This window comes from Zosterops lateralis (genome assembly GCF_965231275.1).
Source record: "Zosterops lateralis genome assembly, chromosome: 3".
NCBI classification, from domain to species: Eukaryota; Metazoa; Chordata; class Aves; order Passeriformes; family Zosteropidae; genus Zosterops; species Zosterops lateralis.
In genome coordinates, this window is record NC_139764.1 from 24,233,977 (window position 1) to 24,257,800 (window position 23,824).

Genomic DNA, 23,824 nt, shown 5'->3' on the forward strand with positions numbered 1-23,824 from the left:
CACCATCATAAGCTGAGGTGTTGCTAGGATTAAACAGCTCTGCTATTGCCAGTCTGCCTTTATCTTCCACCTGTCAAAATCATATTATCTTCAAGCATATTTATTCCGGAAGTTTTAGAAGTAGGACATGTTTCACCCATTAGTGTTGTCAATGATCCTGGAACCTAAAAAAGAGAAATATCAGGTAACTCAGTTTTCTATCAGCAGAAATAAAGAATATCATATATATAAATAACACATGAACAGCTGGAAAAGGGTTCTGATGTGTAATAAAAAATAACATGTTGCTGGGAAATAATATGTGAACTTGAAATAATTATGTGGCTGACATCATCCCTAAGCAGTGCACTTCTTCTGATTTAGTCTTAAATGGTTTTACAGTGGGAAATTTTATGGTGTCCTACTGCCTGGAAACAGGGAGAAACGCTTGATTGATCAATGTGGTTGTTAAAGCACATTCTGATGTGAGGAAATGTCTTCTACAGCTTACTCATTTCTATTTGAGCTCAAATAAATATGTTGTAGAAAGGGCACAGGAGCATCTTAGGCAGTTTCTGCTGTTGGTGCATCAATTTCTCCACAATAATACACTTGTCAGCACTGAAGCTACATTTACTGAAATTCCCCCACATCACAGCACTATAAACCCTTGTTAGTGGTGTGATGTCTGGCCACTTTTGCTTAAAATGGATCAATCCACTTCCCTGGCACTTCATTGGCCTTGAGGGGAGAATCATTCTCTATCCTGGAGTTCCCTTTGTACTGGAGTGGTGCAAGTACAGATCACTGAATTGCACCAAATCCTTTGCAGTAAGAACTCACTTATAAACCACTGGTGCCATTTTCACTAAAGTTCAAGCTGGATTATATCAGTTCCCAATGGCATCTCATTAAAAATGAAAATCCAGTTTTGTTTTCTTTTCTATTTAACACCAAGGATTTTGTAGTTTTTAAATAATCTCTGATGCCCTTAAGCTCCACTGGAGTTTGCACTGGTGTGCAGACCCTTTGTAAAGGTTTCTAATGCTGTGTGGCTGCCTTTTTAAGCAAGGACTTTCTTCCTTAGTTGCCTTAGTTAAAAGTTTTCCACAAAATTGGCTACTGTGTCCATGCATAAGTATTTTTCAGAACCTGCCAAGTCAGGGTGTAATTATTTTCTGGAAGAAATTGGTGTCTCCTCAGTTCTAAAGTCTTAAAGAACATTTGTGTATCAGAGTATATAAGAGTTTAATTTGTGCAACAATGGCACCTTAATTAGTAGTCTTTGCTAGATCCTAGAATCTTTTGACTATATCTACTTATTAAACAGTTCTTTTCCTACATTTGTATTTATGGATATACTCAAGTCTGATGTTTGGCAACTTAGATGATATTTCAGTATCTACAGCAAGAAAAATACATGCAAAAAAAGGAGAGATTGATTCTATTGCTTGATATAACAGGGATAATTTAGAAATACAACATTTTTCACTTCTTGGTTGGGTTTTATTATTAGGTTATCAGGATAGTAATATCCTGGAGTTAACAGCTGCTGGCACTGCATTAACAGCGTCTGTCAGGTTCTTTTCAAAAATACACTGCTTAACAATTTCCAGGAAAATTCAGTTGTTCCTCAGCTCATTTCAGGGAGATCTTCTCAGTTTCACAGACAACTGAGTGAGAGCGTGTCTGCATATTTTGGGACAATCATGGCTAAGCACAGTTTTTATAGATTTGGCATATAGAGTTATGCCAAAAGCACAGCACCTCTGAGTAAGAGGGAAGGTTTCAAGTATCTCAGTGTAAAAAAAATACAGATTTTTGTTTGTCAGCTTTGATCATTTTGGGAGTGACTGAAAGTGCTCTGTAATGTATCTCTTCTGTGTTTCAAGAGGCAAGAAGCCCCATTCTTTATGTTTAACTTTGTGGATAATTCTGCCTAAGTTCAGGATTCTTCAGGAAATATTGTGCTCTTAGTAATAAGGTGATTGGGTTTTTTTTCTGGGTATTTATGCTTATAAATGGAATGAATCTTCATCTCAATTATTCATTATTCCATTAATGCACTCTCTGTGTTTTCTCAGGAATATTCAGGTCCTGATACTTTATTTTACTGGGATGTCAAAAAAAAAAAAAAAAAAAAAAAAAAAAAAAAAAAAAAAAAAAAAGTTTTCATAACAGAAATTACTTTACTGTGAAGATAAAAATTTAAGAGATTACAGAGTTCTTCACACTACTGTGATCTCCTCTTACTCTATAAGAGTTCCAAATATGTTCAAGTATCAGGAAGCAGTAGACTGTCACAATATTTAGTTCTTATACTACCAGTTTAAAAATTGCCTGGAGGACTGGTGACCTAAATGTATTTTTATATATGATAATTTTTGTGTGAAAAAAGAGAGGAAAAAGGGCTGGTAGAGGAGCTCATAACTAAGATATTGCTTGCTTTAGGTAGGTATTCATATTATAGTAGCTCTGTCAATGTGACCTCAGTGATATAAATATTTCTTATTTAAAATCGATTAAGGATGAATATTTGTACAAATGTAAATGTAAACTCTATACTGGAATGTCTGTAGAATGTTGAGGTTTATAAATAATTTGAGATGTTTAAAATGGCTTACCTTTTTTCTATAAGTGATTGAACTATACCTTCAGACTGGGTACGATGACTCCTCAAAATGCAAGGGAAATGCCAGTTTGAGGGTGTGATTACATTTTTTTCTTTTTTTTTAAGAGACCTACAGCTGTTCTCATGTCCTTTTAATCTCTTTAATACTATTTTTGACAATAATGTAATCCCTCTAGAATTCTTTGTGTAAGTGATACTAGTGGGAAACTCTGTAAGTTGCAATTTGGAACCAAGACAAGAATAATAATAATAAAAAAGTAATTTTTTAGCATTTGTCTTGCTTGCAGAACTGAGATTCTGCTGATTCAATTCATTCAGAATTGTGCACGTTTTATAAAAACATGTAGTTTTGATAAATCTCCCTTCCTTAAGAACTCTCTGTAGCCAACAAAGTGTCCTATCCGAGTTTTTGAGTAAGACTGTGACACTGCAAGTAGTATCATCTTGCATCTCATAGACCAGCAGTGAGTTTTCTTTCAAGTTTCTTAACTGTTTATGTTTTGTTATGGAAGTTGCACTGCTTTGAAAAAGAACAAAGTCTCTGATATGTGAACAGTAAAATTTTAAAACCAAAGAGAGTGTGATTTCTGTTCTTGGGAAAGAAAAAAGCTATCTGAGTTAAATAGCAGAGTGAAATCTATGTTAATTATTGGCCTAGTATTGATTGATCTACAATTTATAAAATTTTAACCATGAGCTCAGTTCGCTGACTCTTGATTTATCATATAGGAGAGAATAGTTAACTTTTCTGTATGTTGCATTTCTCAATAAGCTTTGTCAGTTTCAAACTGAACACCCACCCTGAAATTCTCAGGGAAAGGGTTGTCTAGTTTTATAAAACTTTTTTTGAAACGGGAACAGTAATGGAGTTATGTTGATACTATCTATATTTTTGTCTGCAGAGCTAATCCTTCATGATGCCATATGTTAAAAGCAAAATGAAAAAAACCCTCACTTCTTCAAACATGAATTATGAATTAGTTCCATTTTTATATTTTCTTGCAGAAGAAGATAATTAAGCAAAGAGAACAAGTGCAGTTAACAGCATATTAAAGCATGCCATATATATTCAGGACCAATGATGAGTCTCATGCTCGTTTCATGAGAAATATTTCCAGTCTCTGCATTTTTGATGTGTTCATTGTTGTAGCTGAGCAGCAGCATCTTAGCCTTCAGGGTGAACATCAGAGCATAGGGCTTTCGTGGATAAAGAAAACATTCTAATACTCTGTGGTTCTTTTATTTTCCAGAATCATCCAGCCATACAACAAGAACAATCATGGTAAGTATAAAGGAGATTATAGGATAATAATGATCTGCCTATAGTTATGATTTTTCCTTTAAAAACGAAGTAGATATAGTAGTATTCTAAGCCATTGGCTTGTTTTAATAGTGTCCAATATCATTGTAGACATAAAATGAGTCTGTCTTTATTTCATGAGAAATCTTGGGAAAAAAATGAGAGATTAAAGACTTTAAGAGGTAACAATGCTGTCAGTTGGAATAGCTGAAAAATTCAACTACAATTCTGTGTTCTGTGTTTAATTGATTTTTGATTATGTCAAATTAATGTCGATAAAATTTCTTGCATTCTCTCTATATCACATGAGGAAGAGCACATTTAAATTTCAGAACAATTGCTGAATAATTTCTTGTATCACGTTCCTCCGAGGCTAGTTTCTGACTTTACCTTGAGTGACAATTTGGGTTCCAGAACCAGGGAAATGTTGAAGTAGACAGATACACCTTCAAAAATGAGATTAGAAATTTTTATGTAATAAAATGTCATGTATTTGGTGTGTATCTCACATTTTTTTTATAGGATGAGAAATGTTGGTCTCTTTCTTTTTCAAACTCATAATAAAGTTAGGTAAGGGTTGAACAACAATGCCATAGAGAAAACCTTTCTCTGACAGGGAATGATTGATGCCTGTCCTGTGGGCGTTTGAGGAGAGGGCTTTCTGCTTTTGGAAAAGACCAGTTTTTGAGGCAAGTGTTGAAAGTTTAGAATAAGCCCAGAAAATCATGACATGAGCTTGTTTGTTTTCATTCCTACAGTTTTTAGGGTGTCCTTTCAAGTTTATTTACCTCTTCTTTAGGTATGTCATTTGTGGGATATATAAATGGCTCTACAGGGACAAAGGGTTAATACAGTTCATTGCCTTTATCATCAACAGCCATTAATAATCAAGTGCACATGAATTAGAAATAGATAAGGACTACAGATCACAACATTTCAAAATAGTAGAATTGTCTGGAAAAGAGACGTTTCTGTTTCCTACAGGGTGTGATGTAATCCTTTTTGGTCATGAATTTGTTTTATATACACACATTTCAAAAGAAGATGCCTAGTTATTCAAGTGTATTCCTCTATTATAAAATTTTGGAAGGGATTGAAAAATGTTTCAATGTTTTTTCTGTACTGTGTTGGTGTTGGGAAAAGAGCAGGGCAATTGTGTTGAAACTGGTGAACCCTTCACTCTGCTTTACTTTTACTCCTTTTTGTCCTATTAATTGTACTCTGAAGATATTCTGTTTCTCTTTTCCATTAATTTATCAGAATAGTTCTAAAAACTGAGCCAAAAGAGTGGTGTTTTTTTCCTATATATATTTTTTTCTCACACCAAAACATGTCCTAACTTTTAAAGAGAGAAGGAAAAGGTATTTAAATAGCTTGAGTTCTTGAGGTTCCTGTGTTGTGAATTTCCAGACAACTCAGATGGCTCAGACCTCAAGCAAATGCTCTGCACTCAATGTGCAGAAATTGTTCATTGCACTTAAATAAATAAAGGTAGAAATAAAAGTAAGTATTCTGCTAAGTGGGAAATCATTATGGTAATGTCTGCTCTTCTCTGCAACTAAAGCATAGCTGAATGTGTAAAAGAAAATTTCTTACTCCCCAGTGAGTAAGTAGAAGTTGTCAGTAAAACCAGATAATATGGTATTCCTTGCACTAGAAACAGTATGAGATGAAACATTCAATACAGATGTAGTAAAACAATACTGCTGAGAGCCAATGTATGATCACTACCGCAATAAAGAGTTACTCTGAAATGAAGTCCCTTTTCTCTGACTGATTACGGTTATATTGTAACATGAAAAGTTAAAGTCTGACCTTCAGTCATCAGAATGTGGGAGGTACCACAGCAAATTTCTATTACTGCCTTGGCTGCTTTGATGTAAAAGAACTTTCGTCTTACCAAGGTAAAGTATTTGAACTTTTTTAAAGTTGCATTGAAATAATGCAGTTGAAATAATGCAAGGAATTAAATCTGATCTTGTCTCTGAAGATTCAGATTTATGCTGAAGTCAAAGCCAGCAGGTATAGAATGTGCTCTGCTAAAAAAAAAAAAAGTGCATTTTTTCTGAGGACATTACAAGAGTTTTTCTTCTGTATTTAAATACAATGTTAGCTGCCTATTGTTCCTTCCAGAATTTTTGTTCATAAAAATAAAAAGCCAGAAAATATTTTAAGCATCCGTATGATGGGGGGAGAGGGGGAGCACATTCCGTTGTAACTATAAAATAAAATTCCTTTTATTCTATGCATAATTGCCTAGCTTAATCTCCATTACTAATTAACTGATTTCCATAAATAACTATTTACTTCAAAATGATACCTTCTAAGACATGATTTATTCAGAGGTTATATAACTTGTGTGTACCATATATGACAAACAGGGACTGTAAACAATGCAGTATTTTAGCCCAGATGCTTTGACAAGCTGTCATCGTTTAGGATTGTTTCTTTTGGGGTTTTTTGTGGATTTTTTCCCCTTGCACAGGAAAGTCATTGACTTAGATTTTCAGCATTACAACTATTGTAGGTGTTTGTGAAAGGTTTGATAGCAAATCCTGAGATTTCAAAGTTATACTTGTGTTAAGTAGTCGGTTATTTTCTTGTATATGATCTGTTGCTTGAAAATCTTTAATTTTTAATAGCCTTTGGGTTTTTAAATGAAATTCTATACTCAAAGTGGTTGTGTGCCTGCATGCTATTATCATCATTTGAGACTTCATGCTGTGCAGAGATTTTGGGTATTAATTTTTGCATTCATCTCACATTTCTATGAATAACTAAACCAGCCCCAAATCTTGATGCTTATTAAAGGTATAATGCTAATCCCTTTGGAAATAGGAAAACTTCAGGTGTGGCAAGAGAATCAATACCTAATTTAAACTTAAGGTAATTCTAAACTTGTTTTAAATGATGTATTTTATAATAAGGTCACTCCAAAATATATGGAACCAATTAATATGGGTTATTGCCAGTCAGCTGAGCATAGCTGATTTCTTCTAGTGATTTTTTTTTTCTCCTTGTAGAGGGCTTCTTTTGCTCTGCTTGCTTTCAATTTTTCTGGTTTAAAGATGCAATTAAAAAATTAAAAAATGTTAATTTAAGGTAATGGGAAAGTTTTCCTTTTTGAAACAATGGGGGAAAACATAAGAAATCATAAATTGAAATCCACTTAGGAATTTATGGTAGTTCCAGTTAAACATTCCTTCAGCCATAGAACAAATGTTCACTGTTAGTTTTTACACTTTGAATTACTGTGGGTGTTATGTATTTTATTTCAAAACTGAATGTCTTTTCAGACCCGAGTGTCTTTTCAGAATTTTTAGTGGCTCTCAATGAATAAATGTTTGACCACTTATATAACAGTACAAACTGAGCGACTTATAGACAGGAGTCTTGACTGGAATTTGGGATCCATTTCTGAATGTACAGGATTCCTCTCTTGACTTACCATCATGCATCTCAAAATCCTTGTGCTTCTCTGGGAGCCAATGAGGACAGATGAACTACTCTTGATAATAAAAATGTTATATTAAGTTGCCACTTGAATATAAGGTGGTTTGGGGATGGTATCCAGAATTCACTGGACTCACAGCTGCCCTTAGAGCAGATCTCACGGGTAGAGTGATCCTTTACAGTCATTTCCTTGGTTTCCCTGCTACAGCAAAGCTTTATGCCCAATGTATTCTCTTTTGAAAGACCTGATTTACAGTTGTAACTCAGTTCTGCTGCTTCCAGAAGATTTGACAGGGACAAAGACTTGTAGCTTCTTCATGAAGGGATCACCTGCATTCCTTGGAAGTTGGAGGTGTCTCAGTTTCCCACTGTGCAATGCAGGCAGATGGGAAATCCATGCCCCTGCCAGGCGAGTTTTGATGAGCAGCATTGCATGCAGAAGAGAAATGGATCAGCAAGGGGCAGGTGAAGCTGCACCACAACCAGTCTTTACGTAAAGTCCTCCTTGTTGAAGACCTGGAAAAGACTGCCTTTGGTCTCTGAGCGTGCATTCAGTCTGCAGCTTGGACACCACCTGTTTGACAGGTGAGACTCTTCCCAGAGATAACCCTGAGATTACTTCAATATTTGTGTCTTTATGGGATGTAAGTTTGCCTGAATCAGAACTCCCTCTGTCTTGACAAGTTTTTCTTTCAAGTGCACTCAAAGGTTTTTCTTCTCATGTCTTTTGGGCATGGAACAATTTTTTGTCCCAGAGGAACAAGAGATCTCAATGAATGTTCTCAAACTGAGATGAAGGACTTGTGAGAAAGGAGTCACTCATCACAGAGGAAGATTTGTCCCAAATGCAAACCCCTGATGCTCAGGTGCTGCTCCAATGTGCCCCTGGCATGAAGACCCTTAACACCAGTGGCTCTGTTGCAAACTCAGAGCACAGCACATTAGGGTTGAACACAGTCAAAATCAAAGCAGCAGCAGCAGCAGCTGATTGCATACAGTGATGTTGTGAGGAAATTACTGAAGCTTTTTACAAGCAGAGTTTTAAATGAGAAGGACTTCTGTGGTAGCTCAGGGAGTGTTCCTGAGGCTTTCATAACCTTTCTGGCATAACTGTGTGCCAGGGAGGAAAATTTGATTTCATCATCATTATAAAAGAAAAGCATTTAACAAGTACCTTATATGAAAGTTAATTTTGCTCTTGGTGTTGATATTAGTGTGATGGTGGCACTGAATGCTCGTTTTCATACACGTTGGTGAATATATTTTTTAAGAGGAGCTAATGAACTGACTGCCTGGTCAAGAGCTTCAATTGTATTTTTTAACTTGAAATTAATGTGGTCCCTAGCACAGACTGGAGAACAATGATCTCATTTTCTCTTGTCCTTATGTGAAATGTAATTAATTTCTTCAAATAGCTTGAAAGAACTGGGGTAAAAGGGGAATAAAAGAGAAAATTCTAACCAATTTGATGCAAACAGAAATGAGATTATATTGTAAGCCTTGTGTCATTTTCTATAGTGTTATCTCTTTCCTGGAATGAGGGTTAGGGGCTAATAAAAGTAGAAAAAACAGAAGTTCAGAATTAGTTGCAATATCTGGCTCTGCCAGGGGAAAAAGTGTCATGAAAAGACAAGTACTCTTTCCACCAGGCTTCATTGTTCAGAGTTTATGCCACAGGAAAGACGCTTTTTGTACCCTGTATATTTTCTGAACATTTTTTGCCTGTACTTCTTATCTTGACTAAAGGGAACATTCAACTGTATTAGAAAGGAGCCTGGGAAAAGATCTGAACCGTTATATGAGATAATTTAAACCCATTATTGAGTAGGGAAGCACAACATAAATACACCATTGGAACCCTTGAATTTTTCTCTGTAGTGTATGGTGCTGGCAACTGCCAGATTGATACAAATATTTAATAGGAAATCTGATGTGTGGCAAAGTTTTCCATGCATGACTTCTTACTCTCTTTTTGAGCACCATCCACTATGTACAAGAAGAGATCAGCAGTTAAAAACCTTAATGAATTTCTAATTTTGTAACACCTATGCATTTTATTCTGAACTTATTCTAAATAAAGCTAAATCACTTCTGGTAGCATGTCTTTTAGGTCTTTGTCCCCACCAAAGCCAATACAACAAACTATGTAAAAGCCAAACTGCAGTCTAGACACTAAATGAAAAAGATGGAAAAAAATTAGGTAACTATTTAAAAGGGCTACTATGACCCTGTGAGCAACAACTAAATTCACCATAAATCTTCTTTGTTTTTAAGACAAAGGAAAATAGTTTAGCTCTAAGAAAGATTTATATGTGACTCACTGAAATATGATGTCTTGTTTTTCCTCTTCTTGTTTGGTTTTGTTACATGAGGTCTAAGGAATCACAGAGGAGATGGCTCAGTTACTTCCAGTAGCATAATGAATACTGGAATATTCTGTCCAATGCATAAAATTTGTCCTACTGGAGAGAGTAAAGGGTGTGGTGAAAGTTGTGTCAGAATATGAATATAATGCTTTGAATGTGAGTATATGAATTGTTCAAAAAAATGATATCCTTGTTTATCTTTTCTGGCTTTTATGTTTTTATGACACGATTTAAGAGATCAGTTCTGTGCTCTGTTCTGCTGGTCTTTGTGGGTGCTACCAGCCTTACCCAGTGACTGTGATGTTGGTCCTCCTGCACTCCCACAAATGTGCAGCATTGGGTGCATTTTAGGAATGGTACAAAAATGCTATCAGTAATGTGGGATATTGGTATCGTTTCACCAAGAGAATAGTACTTCATCCTAAGAAAACATATGTTGAATCCATGTGAGATAAAGTCAGCAAATTTTCATCTTTGTAGAATGTCTTCTATCGTAACTGGTTTTGTCCAGTAGTTGTTAGTTAGTCCTGCTGCTAATCGATTATGTGGGAAACAAGATTCAGATTTCCAAATTGAGTATTTTTGTCGTAGTTTATTCTTCCAAAACATTACCTGTAGATGATACAGAAAACATTTTCACCCTCTCCTCATGTGTCAGAGCAGCTTCTCTTGTTAGATCTGAGTACTTGCTCTCATTGCACAATTACTCGAGGCAAAGGTTTAGTGGAAAATGAGTGCATTGTTTTCAGTTTGATGTTATCAGCTGTGAAGTAAACGAAGAGTTATTGCAGATAGCTCTAACTAGACCGAGACCAATGAATAAACCTAAGAACCATGGCGCCAGCATGGTGATATAAACCTTTGTTTTCCTGCTTCTGTTCAGGTTAGCAGCAAACCACTTGTCTTATTCAGTGACTTTTATTGAAAAAACAAAGACAGTTTGAAAAGTGAGAAGTATGAATTTTTTGGAATCAGTTTAATGCCATACTTGGATGAAAAAATAGGTCTTGTGTCTCACTGCTTTGGATGTTAGGTTTTTTTGCTCAGAAGATGTTAATTCTGTCCTGAAATCAATGTGTTTCTGTTTCTGAATTGCTTAGTTCATAGCATTGACTCATGCCTCAATATCCTTTTATATAAAATGGCATTAGCAATAGTTAATTAGGTTTTTAAAGAGCTTTAAACCCTATGCATAAAACATGTCAATGGGTACAGGTTGGTTGTTCTCTTACTCCCAGGTACTGATTGAGGCAGATGAGCTGGGTTTTGAGACGTGTGTAGGCTGCCCTTTACAGCAGAATTCATTAATGAAATTATGCTTATTCCCAGACAAACAACTTTCCCTTTTATTATGATTTCAGCATGCTGCTCCCCACATCCATATGACTAATGGTAAGGCCTTGCAAGCCAGTGCAAGTGCCATTAAGACAAGCACCATTCCAGTGATCAAGAGACAGAGGCAAAATTGGCTTGATGCTTCAGATGATGGTTTCTTTATAGCTACAGAAGAGACCAGGTAAGAAAAAATGAAATCTTAGCAGGGAATGAGGTTTCACTGCATACTTGTTACTGATTCATTATTTCAATAACAGTTTTTTGGCATTATTATCTTAGGTTGCATTACAAAGAGCCATGCTTGGCACACGCCAAACTTTGTATCTTCTAGCTACTGATATTGTCAGCATTTCATTAATAGACTTAGTGCTACTTCCCTGTGGCAAAGATTAGAACTTTTAAATTTCACTTATTTTAGTTTGTATGAGGTTTAGGGCACCTCTGATCATTCAGCAAAATAAAATGCATCTACAGTGTAGTTCATCTGCTAAAATTTTCAGAACTTGAAAAATAGTGTACAGTGGAGAAATATACAGCATCTTTTCCAGGCTAGAAGTTGATTTCCTTTAAAAGCAACTGAGATGATAATCTCCTTCAGCCTTTCATTTACAGATTAATTGGTAAAATTTAATGAGTTTTTGCTTTTCCCAAAAGAATTGATGAAGAGTCACAAATTTTCTGGATGTTCCTCTGTTCCGTTCTTTTCTTCCCCTGTCTGGCCCTTCATTGATTTAATTCAGACTAAGACAAGAAGTTACAGTCTGTTTTTGTAGGCTGTGCTTATTTGGCCTATTATTTAAAAACCTTTAATATCTTGCTTAATTACAGCAAGTAACATCAGACTGTTCCTCACTTCTGTGATTATTTCACAACCCTTGAAAAGCTGGTAGTTGAAGAAAAATGGAAATAATAAAAAGAGGAAGTGAAAGAACATATGCAAATATAGAGATAAGAAAAATGTGCATGTTTAATCCCATTAATGGCAGATTCAGCTAGGAAAGTTAACATACTAGCACATGATAATTTGGTGGTTATTTTAGCATAATTGATTATGGCACTTTTTGGGTTTTTTATGCAATAATTCAGAATGAGTGGTAAGAGGCTGATGAGCTTAGGCTTGTGATTCTCACCCAGATTGATGGCATTTTGGGAGATGTTTGATACAAATACCTTAATAATATCAGACTAATCCCTAGCAATTGGATCCTGAAAGTGAGACTGATTACCTTTCGGGGTTTTAGAATTTTCAATTTATCCTTTTCCCAATGTTATAGAGAAGTGCCTGTCAAAGGATGAGAAGAGTCTTAGGCAGTGATCTCAGAGGCAGCCCAGACAACTTACCTGGACTAGATGTTTAAATTTTAGGTCGTTGAAGTGTTGTGGGATGAGTCCTGGCTCTGCAAATCACTCATCTGTGATAGCTCTGCTTGTTCTCCTCTGAGGAAATTCCCCTCCCCACTCCCAGGGCTGCAGACCCCATACCCAGGCCAGGGAGAAAGCAGAGCTGTTTCTGGCTCTGCAGCCAGGGTGGGGCACAAACAAAGGTCTTAGTCCTCAGGGATCTATATCTGCTGCTCTTCTCCGAATAATGAACAGTTTAAAGTAACATTTGAAACCTCTTGGTGTGGGGAACACAGGGATGTTGGATTTCACTGATACTCCTTAAACAAGGAGGTGCCTGAACATGTACTGTTGCAGCACTCTGGCAGGTGCTGAAGCAGCACAGCAGGGAATGCTTTTTATCCTTTTAAACTCTGTTTCACATGAGATCTGTTCCTTGTTTTACACAGGGTTTTGATGGTGTTGTGGGTTTGTTGTGTTTGTTTGGGGTTTTTTTGTTGTTGTGTTTTTTTTCTGGTGTTGAGTTGTTTTTTTTTTTGTTTTTTTTTTTTTTTTTTTTTTTGTGTGTGTGTGTGTGTGTTTTCCTGTCCTCATTCCATCCCCATTGACTCCTTCCCTCATGTGTACTGTCTCCTTTCTTTCTAATTTTTTCCTTTGGTTCCTTTCACCTTTACTCCAAGATTATTTAGAGATGGGATAGCTTGTTCTCCTCTCGGTTCTGAAAGTCTCCAGCCTTTAGACCTCCAAGTGGAAAACAACACTGCTGCTAGGAGTGCCCTAATGTCCAAGACAACAATTAAATAAATGCTCTGTTCTTTGAGGGCAGGTGGAGGCAGACAGCAGCCCTGACAGCCAGCCTGTCCTGTGATAGGAGCTCACACAGCTCAGTACTGCCAGGAAAAGGTTGAATCCAATATAATTGCAATGGGAAGAGACATCTAGGGAGATGTTTGAAAAAGTGGCACACAATTTATCCAGTCCTGACACAGAACTAAAACACAAAAACCAAAAAAAAAACCCCATGCAACAAATAAGAACGATTTGCCAGGGAGCAGCCATTAGGTTCTGAACATGTTCTGAACACTCAGCTCAGAAATAATCACCCCATCTAAAGTCACAACTGGTTCTTTAGGGGATTTTTTTTTTTTTTTGTGTGTTCCATCAGGATCCAATCTGTTTTATCATGTGGATTTGTTCATTAAAAATACATAGGAGAGAGACACACGCTAATTATAGCAAAAGGAAAAAAATTTCATTGTAATTGAAGCCTGCCAAAAGGGATATAATTTTCAGTATCATGTTTTGTTTGCAGCAGTTCACAACTGCTGTTCAAACAGTAGTTCAAACTGTTCACAGTAATTTTCATTTCTCTGTCCTAAAATATTTTTTTTGTCTATTGAATTAATGTTTAAGATGGACATTTCTATAAAACCCCAAGTAGGGGGTTTAGAGGGTTTTCATAGAAATTTGGCTTAAGAAGCCTATACTATAATAGATTGTTGTTATTTGCAGAGAAAAAAAGAAGAGTAATAATATTGCTCCTAGTCTAAATGAGGTACCAGTCTATTTCATGCTAATCAAACCAAAGTTGCACATGAGCATTTGCAATGTTATTATTCATCAATAGGTAGGTGAATATATGCATTAATTACTCCATTTTAGAAGAAATTTTAGTAATATTAATTTTAAATAATCACCCTTTCCTCTCTGAATTTAATCAGCAGTATTATTTCTGTAAAGTTAACTTTTCTGTGTCTAATTGCTCACATATTCAAGATATTTGTAGCAGTGGATGTGAAATATGAAGAGCACTGAAAATAACAATGGCAATTATACAGCACCTAAGCTTTCTAGGGTAACCCTTGGAGTTACCCTAGAATTTTAAGGCAGTGCCCTTCTCTCTCCACTCAGGCTACATACAGTTCAACAATGCCTGCAGGTGTTCTTAAAAATTGCTTGCGCATCATGGAAACACAAGGACTGGAGTTTACATCTGAAGCTGAACATATTTTTAGGTGCTAATCTGCCCTTCTGAGTAGAACAGGAATGCATTTTATATCAGTCGTAATGCACATCCTCATGAACTTCAGCTTTGTTTTTGTTTTAAGTTGTAGCTGTTTGAAAGCCATTTCCTCCCCCGCTGTTTTTCAGTATCTGCACATCTGGGGAGTAACGGCAGCAGAGCTCCCATTGGTTTTTCCCTCTTTCCCAGCCCGATTTCCTCTGCAGAGCTGGGCTGCACATTAACACTGTGCTGAGGCCCAGCCATTACAGCCCATGGCTACTTTGGGGAAGAGACAGAGTTTTCCCACCCATCTGCATATTAGTGCCTTGAAGGGGTCCCCCTCATGAATTTTGCCATGTGTGTATGTGGATGTCCTTCTGAGTACTGTCAGCATGCTCAGTGAATTTTGCCAGTGAACTCAGAGATCCCCACTTCAGCTATTTCATCTCTAGTGACAAGCTGCACTCTCCATTCCAAATCCTCCCTGCCTCTGTTCAGTCACAGGCTCACAGCAGGAGCTAATCTAGGCAGAAAACGACATGGCAGTTGAAGAACACTTGCCTTTTGACATTACATCATAATTTTATGTTGACCTTTACTGGATTTAATTTTTTTTTTGTTTTTATTTATTTGTATCCTTTTTGAATGAAAAAGAGATTCTCATTCTCTACTGTGAAATAACTTGCTCAAGAATTTATTCTACAGTGCAAATCTGTTTACATAATTTGTTGAAAAAATGACTCTTTAAAGAGCCTCACGTTTATCACTGCTCACCAAATGAGTGTCCTTACTTTTTTTTAAATATCCTTAGATGTCAGTTGCTAGGATTCTCCTAGCATTACGTTCATGCTTTAGGATAAACCAGAAGTCTCTTAACTATAAAAGCGTTTTATTAATTTATTTGTACTAAATCAGCCTTGGGATAAGGAAGTATTTTGGGTGATGTGGATTCTATTGTAGGCCAAATTAGAGGTCAACAGAGAAAATTACCACATTGCAAGGAAATAAATTCTTTATATAGAATTGCTATTCTGGGAAGTAATAATTGAAAAAATTGAACAGTTCATATTATGGTCTTCAGAACCTCAGTAAAATGTAATATATTGGGTTAATATATTTTGAGTTATATAAGATATAAACATAATCTTTGAGTAAAAGTAGTAATATTACTGTTGAACCATTTGCTATCAAGAGAAATTTATCTGTTAATTAAAACTTTTCTTACCAATTCTAGGTATGCAGTGTGCCTCTATTTTCTATACACACGCTCTGTCTCTAATGGAGTGCATGTGCATGCCAATGCTCAGACTTGTGTAGGGACAGCTAAAACACTGGTTGGTAAATGAATTATTTTTTTTCCAGCGTTTGCATTTTAAGAAATGTGTGAAAATGTTTGGCTGACTGCGTTTATAGCAGCGGATTCTATGTGCTTTCCCTTCATGGGCCGAAAAGCATATTTGCATATAGATCTGCAGTTGAATGACTCAATGCTTGTTTCCTTTCAGTGCTGAAGCAGTTAGAAACCTTCTCACGGTAAGTGCAACTCCATTGGGAATGAGTTAACTGCAACTGCTAAAATTAGAACATGATCTTTAGCTTGTTACCAGCAGACATGGCTTCCTTTTTTTGCTGATAAAATGATTTGAGAGGCATCCCTGTGGCAGCTTTATGTAGGCAATTTTCTTATCCCTCACTTTATGTTCTGTCTCCAAAAGGAAAAATCTTCCCTTGATTTGTTGAGGTGCTATGTAAGGATATCACAATTGCTGTGATAATTACCTGGTACCACTCATTTTTATTTATGCATGTCTCATAGCACACACGAAAAAGCTTAAAATCCAAAGTTGCATGTCGAGAAAGAAGAGAATGTGAGGCTGACGACGAGCTTCTGCAGAATGTTGAGTCTTGCTGTGCTGTCAGTGGTCTGCTTCTCTTGCAGAAGTGGGGGAGAGACCTGCTAGTGCTCATGGCCCTTGGTGCTCCTGCAGGTGCTGCTGGCCCTCTCTGCAGTGCAGCTTTATCCGTGGAAACCCCTACCCTGAAACACAAACTGAAAAGCTGCAAGAACCAAAGCCTGAGTTAAGAGTCGTGGGTGACCTGCCCCTGCCCCCTCTCTGTCCCACGTGTGTTTTACTCTAGCCTTAGGCAAGGTCATGCACAGTGCTTGAGTTGCAGCACGTTGCTGGGAGAAAAGGGAAAACTGGAGGAGTTTTCACTTTACACAGTGCAGAGCTGCAGGTCTATATCTGAGCCAGAGTTCCAGTGCTAACTGCTCTGCTCCTTCTTCCTCTTCATGTGTAATTCGTATCACACAAATGTCCATGGCTGTGTTTACACTCTTCTTTCCAGTTGGCCCCAACTGTGCAAAAAAATATGTGTGCCAAAACAAGAAAAGGTATTTTTGACCTCTGCTTTTCATAAAGATGAGGCACTTTGATTTGAGTTGGGATCCCGATTTTGAACTACATCACAGTTGGATCCTGGGCATAGTGTATTTTAATTTCTTATCTGCATGGCACCATGGCCTTCAGACCCCAGTCCTGTAACCAGCTGCAAGAAGATGCCTGGCTGCACTCTTGGAGCATCAGCTGCAAGCCTGGGAATGTGACGCACCAGCTCTCTAACAGAAAACCATATCAGTCTCTAAGGATGTAATTTTCTGGCTCTTTTACTTCTGTTGTGTTATATAGTTGTCATACATCTTGAAAAGCAGGGATTACAAAATATATCCCTTAGAAATCTGTTTAATCTCCACTGATGAGATTGCAAATATCTTATTGATTGGCCACATCTGAGTCCAGGTGAGCTGACAGCTCTCTGCAGTCACTGTGACAATGTGTATGTGAGGACTTCGGGGAGCAACTGTCCTTGCTACACTTTAGGAGCCATCCTGCTTGGTTTACTTCCATTCAAAGGTGTTATATGCTCATGAGAGAGCATAATAGTTCCTGTGAGTTATTACTTTGACCTTATTTTGTGTGGTCTATTCATGAATGCTGTGCCCTGTTCTTATCTTATAAATCATACTTTTCTGAGCCCCAGCTGAGGTACTGTGATACAGAATCATGAGCAGCAGTATAGAAACTAGATCATTATCTCTTACCATTCCTTTCTCATTGAGCAGCTTTCATGGGTCTAAAGACATTTTCTTTCAATATTTATCTACATGAATTTTTCCTGCTGGACCCTTTATAATACCTACTAAATCAAGTTAATACTATTGTGATAATGCAAATGTTTGTTTTTAAAAGCAGGTTCATTCCCTGGAACTAAAACAACTCATTTGAAGAATGTGAATATTTTTTTAACTTAAGGAATCATAGCTATATACAAAGAAAACGTGTTCACAAAAACCCCTCAGAGCTCAGTGTAAGTTGTGCCATTGGATAGAACTGAGAGGTATGAAAAAACACATACTGTTATGGGGTTTGCTTTATCAGTCTTCAGAGCAAATGAAATACACTCATGCTGATTTGGAACCATGGATTAATCTTTTCACAGTTTCAGTGGCACTGCAGTAAGCTACTTGTCCTGTTTAAAGCCACATGGTAGTGGAAGGATGTTGCAGTATTTGGAGTGCTTGCCTAGGACTTGGAAAACCATGATTCAGTTCCCTTCCTCAGGAACTCCTCAGAGGGAGCTTCCTCACAGACCTCCCGTGATATGTCAAGGAGGTCTTTCAAGCCTGTATCTCCAAGGATTTGTATACCTAACTGCTCAAACACAAAATGAAGAAGGTGTCTAAGTGCTTGCTTGAAGACTTTGGAGGCAAAGAACAGGTAATTCCTGTTCTTTGCCTGAAGAATCAGATGAACCCTTCTTGTTCTTCCAGAGTGCTGCTCCACATGGAGTGGGTCAGAAGTCTTAGAGGGCATCTTTTTTCAGAGAAAACTCTCTACCATAAACTCTCATGGAAATGTCACCCATAGGAGTCCAGAAGCTGTTGACTGAAGCTGGATGATTTGTTAGTTTCAGAGCTGCCTCCACTGATTAGCAGGTGAAAATTAGTTAGCACACAGCTTTGGTGATGACCGCAGGGAGGCTGAGGCTAGGAACAGATGGCTGTAAATGACCTAGTTAGTGCTGCCTGAAAAGTCACACCTTTGGCTCTTGTGAAATGATCCTGCCCTGTTGTGAGCAGATATTCAAATATGCTGCCTCTCCAGAGGGCTTAGATACCAAAGTTTGCTTTGTAATTGTATCTTGGGTCAGAGCTTATATGTGGTTAATTCACATGACTCAGCTAAAAAACAAAGGTACATTTAGACGAATCACTCAGCCACTTGCAATCTTCTCCACTGCTGTTGATAAATGTTCTTTCACATTCAAACAGTAGGTGCAGAAATAGCCAGAAAATCTTATATTTGGGAAGGGAAATACAATTTCTAAAATGAGCCTTTTTGTAATATTTTGTTGTCTTGGGAAACTTGTGAGGGAAAGAAAACCTCAACAACTTACATGAAATACTGGGATAATAAATGCATTAAGGATTGTCTTAAACATGTTGGTGGAGAAGCTCCTGTATAAGCACTTGAATTTTCCAAAAACCTTGTTTTCTCTGCTGAACCTTCCAGACCCAGTTCAGCAAAGCCCTTAAATCCATTCCTGATCTCAGTCCATCAGCTAGAGTATATCACATAGCCCCCAATACACATTAAATGTCTGATGTTGGATTGAGATGCCGTGCAGTTCTTTTAACCTATTTTCTTATGGTTCTTGACAAATTTTGAGCTTCCTGAAGTATGGTTGCCCGTTTCAAAAGGTTTTTTTTTCTGAAGATGTCTTTTGTGTTTGCGCAGAGGATTTGATGTAGCTGAGCCCAATCCTCTTTATCAAATGTTTTAACTGAATGTTTTAGGGCTTAGCTTTTTGTTAGCTTGCTGCTTAGCTTCTTCCTAAATCCACATACCCAGTGGGAATGTGTCATCTTGTAATATTTGGCCATTTTTATTGTGGGAGTTAAAACCAATTTGGTTTTGAACAAGAAGAAATTTTTCTATAAATAAGCATCTTTGTATGGAAAGCCAATTTCTCTGTCAAAGCCTTGGGAAACATACAAAGCAAAATAAAAATGCAAACGTGTCAGGCCAACATATTTAAGTATCAAAGAAAAGATAGAGACAACATTAATTATACAATTGTTACTTCTAGCCAGGCTAGAGTAACATCAGCTTAGGGCTAAAATTACTCTAATCTCACCATTCCTATGCATAAACCATGGTAGTTTCTCACATTAGATCTTAGATATTGATGATTGCAATCCTCAAATACTGTGCAATATCGCTGTTCAGAGATATTTTTCACTTTTTATTATTTCTGTGCTCTGTGAGCAATAGTAACTCATAGAAGCTGGACACAGAGTTAAGAATTATGTCATCTGAAGGCAGAGAAATACACAGCAATAATGTGCATGTAGGCAGGGAAACTATGCAAGTCCTGTGATGAACACACTGTAGCTAAAGTTAAATAGCAAAAAAGATTATAAAATTGTACCATGGTGATTATGTTCAAAAATATAGTGTCAGTGATCCTCACAGTCTTAAAATTCACACAGAACTGCCCACTTAATTTAATTTCAAAGTTGTCCTCTACCAGAGTCTTCATTTCAAATAGAGATTTAATTCTCACTTAGTCCATATTTCAGTGTGTATATTTAATCATTCATTCTTGATTCTTTCCCTGATAATTTGGGGTTTTTTAAAACTCATGACCCTCTGGCATAAATGTAGGTAAGGCTGTGGAAAAACAAGTGCTAGTTGGTCTCTTTTTTGTGAAAAAGCTTGCATAAGTATCTACATAGGCATTTTAAATATAAAATACCATGGAGAACATATTGACTGTAACTGTGAAAGTCAATCACAGAGATAACTAACAGTTCTTGTCAAACATCTAAGGAGGCTTGACTGGCTGTTTTTGTAACTTGTGCTATGGGTAGAGGCTAAAACATTTACTTGGCAAAATACTATTCAAGTGTTTTTCTTGTGGAGAAAACACGGGTCAAAACTTTAAAATTCCAAGGTTTCTTCTTGCTTGATGTGAGACACCAGACAAGTAATTTATTTCAGCCTTTCTCTATCTCCACCATTTTGTCTGTAAGCTTGAGTAATACTGGTGCACACCTACTCTTTAGGATGCTGTGCAGTTTTTAATCAGCCAGTCCAACAAGAACCATGAGATACTGATGTGAAAAGTGCTGGCCATAAATGTGGAGAGCATGATGAGTAGCAGAAAATGAACTTCAATAGAACTTTGATCACATAAATATTTTTAAAAAATTTAAAAAACCTTCAACCTTTGACATGAAAACGACCTTAGAAATTAACATCAAGTCATTCTGTGGCAAAGCTTTCCTCTGTCAATGCCACATTACAGATTTCTAATCCATGTTCTGCTCTGGAGCTTCTGTATGTAGAGAAATGCTGATTATGCAAGAGATTGATGGTGTGAAGTAGAGCCCCAGGGGATGGGCTTGTGAGGGAACTTTTGCTCTCCAACTGTTTCTGGTAAGACTGAATAATTTTTATTTTTCATCTCTTGCTTAATAGCAAGTACCCAGGATGCCAAGAACCTCCTCCAAATATACCCTATTTGTACATACGTTATTCCAGGAAAAGTATATGCATAATTGATAAAAGGGAAGCATATTGTCAATATTTTTGAGCCTCAGTGTAGTATTATAAGCTGTAATATTGTGAAGCACAGTGTTCAGGCCAAAAACTTCAGATGAAGCATACCCTGAAATAATCAAGCAAGGTAAGGGAGAAAAAAAAGACAGAAAAGTACTAATAGTATTGTAGAAGTATAGTGTCTCTTTTTTTTTTTTTCTCTATGAAAACTATAATAAGGAGCTTTTTGTTATCTTGGACTTAAATAAGCATATTTAGTTGACAAAATATTTTTGAAAGTTTTCAATGCAATATTTAATGTTGCTGGGGAATGGCACTAAATGCTTGTAGCCAAAGGCCAGAAACAGAAGTCGTATGTTCTGTACCTTTTTGTCATCTTAGAGTCTGGGATAATACTGAAATTGTGAATTAATTTCCAAGGTGTTTGGGGAGTAGTTGAAAGCAACTTTGTGTTCCATTGTTAGCCAGCTCACTCTGATGCACCTTCTCTCCAATTTCTTTCTTGTCTCTGGAAAAATTAAATGCTGCCATGTGGGTAAATTTTTCATCTCAAAGCAGGTGATGTTTAATCAATATACAGAATGACCATCCTGCTGCAGAATAAATAGATGATTTTGAAAATTCCTCTTGATAGAGTAGGAATTCATCCTCACCCTGCTGATATAGTTAGGAAGAATAAAGGAATTGCTTTGAAATCTGCTGGTGTTTGTGCCTGTGAGCTGTGGAAGGCTTTCTGGCTCCCTGGATTCCCAGAGTGCTGGTGTAGTGACACATCTGCAGTGATCTTGTGTGTTACTTCCCAGGGAGGAGAGGTTAAGCAACCCTTTATTGGATAAAGCAGACTTCCTGCCTTGCAGCCTCTGCAGGTTTAGGTAACTAAGGGAGGCTAATGAATTTCAGATAAAGTGCAGAGCAGCTGTCCTGTAGCTCAGGTTACAAGTCTGTTGAAGCCTGAGCCATTGCTTTGTTTCAAAGAGTATGAATAATTTACTTTTTTACCCATTCCATCAAGCTTCCTTTGCTAGGACTTAGTCGTTCTATTCCACTCTACAAAGTTGGATAGTGGTGAAATGCCATGAATTCAAAGACAGGTTTTTCTCCCTTCCTTGAGGGAAGGACTCTGTGAGGCTCTGTGCATGGCTCTGCCATCATCACTGCTGTGTGTGAGGTGCTGTCCCTGCTGAGCTCACAAAGCTCCACCCAAAACACAGAGCAAGTCCATGTTCAGTCTGTGCTCTCCATCATTCTTACTAACTAGATCAAGGGAGTTTTGAACTCTTCCTACCCCTGGTAGTCTCTCTGTGCTGCTGGCTTCTGTGAGAAGTCAACCTTGCACTCAAACTGGTGTGTAACCTTTGTTGTCTCAGCAGTAGGTAACCTTAGCCTCTTGGTGTTGTAAATACCAAGTTCACAGATGAACTGTAAGAATAATCTCACTGCTGATTGTTAGGATGTAGATTTATTCATCATGTGATGACCAGTGCATATATGACAACATCTCTTTATGTCTCTTAGGGGTTAAAAAGTTTTTTTCAGTTCCAGCGTTTGGCTGAAAAATGAATAGTGGTGCTGAGAGTAGGACTTTATGTTTCTTTAATTCTTTCTCTCCTAAACCACTTTCAAATATTAATGAAATATTTTCAGGGGAAATGAAAATATGGAAAAGTCAATTGAACTAGGTGATTACTCCAAACGACATGACAGTTGTTTGCAGTTAAAATGGATAGAAATAATTTCAATAGTAGATATTTCAATAGTAGAACAACTTGTTCTAGGCACTCTAGAAATGCACATAAAGAGATGCTTTCTGCTCCAAGGTGATTTTGATTTAAATCAGTAGCAGGTACAAAGTGACACAGAGGTTGCTTGAGCCATACAATAGGTCAGGCATGACACAGTCAGAGAAGTCTCTACTTTAAACCCTTCACCTGGACTTTTCCTCCCAATAGAGAAAATGCTTCAACCCCATTATTAATGGCCTTCTGTATATACATAGAAGCTATAAGCTGTAGCATTGAACCACAAAATATCAGAGCAGCCCTTAAGGTGATGAAGTACTTGAAAAAATACATTATCTTAAGCTGCTTAGGAAGATCTGACACTGTCATTTGTGTCAGATTGCAACCTACATATTTAACTGGTGTGTCTAAAAGTTATTGTTCGTAGAGAACAGTCTTGCTCCATAAATATTGATAAAATATTGGATGATAAACACTAGCAAAGGAAAACATTTCTTTGCTAGGAGGAGAAAAATAAGATAAGCTCTTAAAACATTTAAATAATGTTGGCGTGTCTACAGCAGCACCTCTATAATCTCATAAAGGTTATATCACTCTATCTGCCATCTGTATGGGTTTTATAATGCAACTATGTGGCTCATGGCAACAGCTTTCCAATAGTTCTATGCTTATTAAAGTCTTCCATTTTGTTTTTTATAAATTAACATTTCCTAAGGCCCTTGTTTCTAAAAGGTGTATCAGTGTCAACCCATTTCTGCCTTCCAAAACTATTTTTAACTAGTTTGTCTTATGTTGGGGTTAGATTAAGATTTTAATGCAATATGGGAAAGCTTTATCCTGAAAGTGTTGAGGGGGAAAAAAAAATCTAAAGCAGCAAGCCAAAGAGTTAAATAAAATACTTCTCATTTGCACACAGGTAGAAATGTAGGAAGTGCTGTGAGTTCTTCAGTCAGTAACATATCAGGTTTCTAAGGTTCTGTGCCTACAGCTTCAGCCCAGTTAAATTGTCTTCCAGCAAGCAGCACTACACACATTTTTGCCTTTCACT

The 23,824-nt window shown here is 37.0% G+C and overlaps 1 protein-coding gene across 1 annotated transcript in view; it reads left to right on the forward strand.

Annotated features, from left to right (window-relative positions):
• Nucleotides 1-23,824, forward strand: part of MTA3 (metastasis associated 1 family member 3) — a 130,530-nt gene that overhangs the window by 101,968 nt on the left and 4,738 nt on the right. The window contains exons 17-18 of the mRNA XM_083858405.1: nt 3,862-3,893; nt 11,092-11,246. Of these exons, the coding sequence (XP_083714531.1) occupies nt 3,862-3,893; nt 11,092-11,246 (187 nt within the window). The remainder of the gene's footprint in view (nt 1-3,861; nt 3,894-11,091; nt 11,247-23,824) is intronic.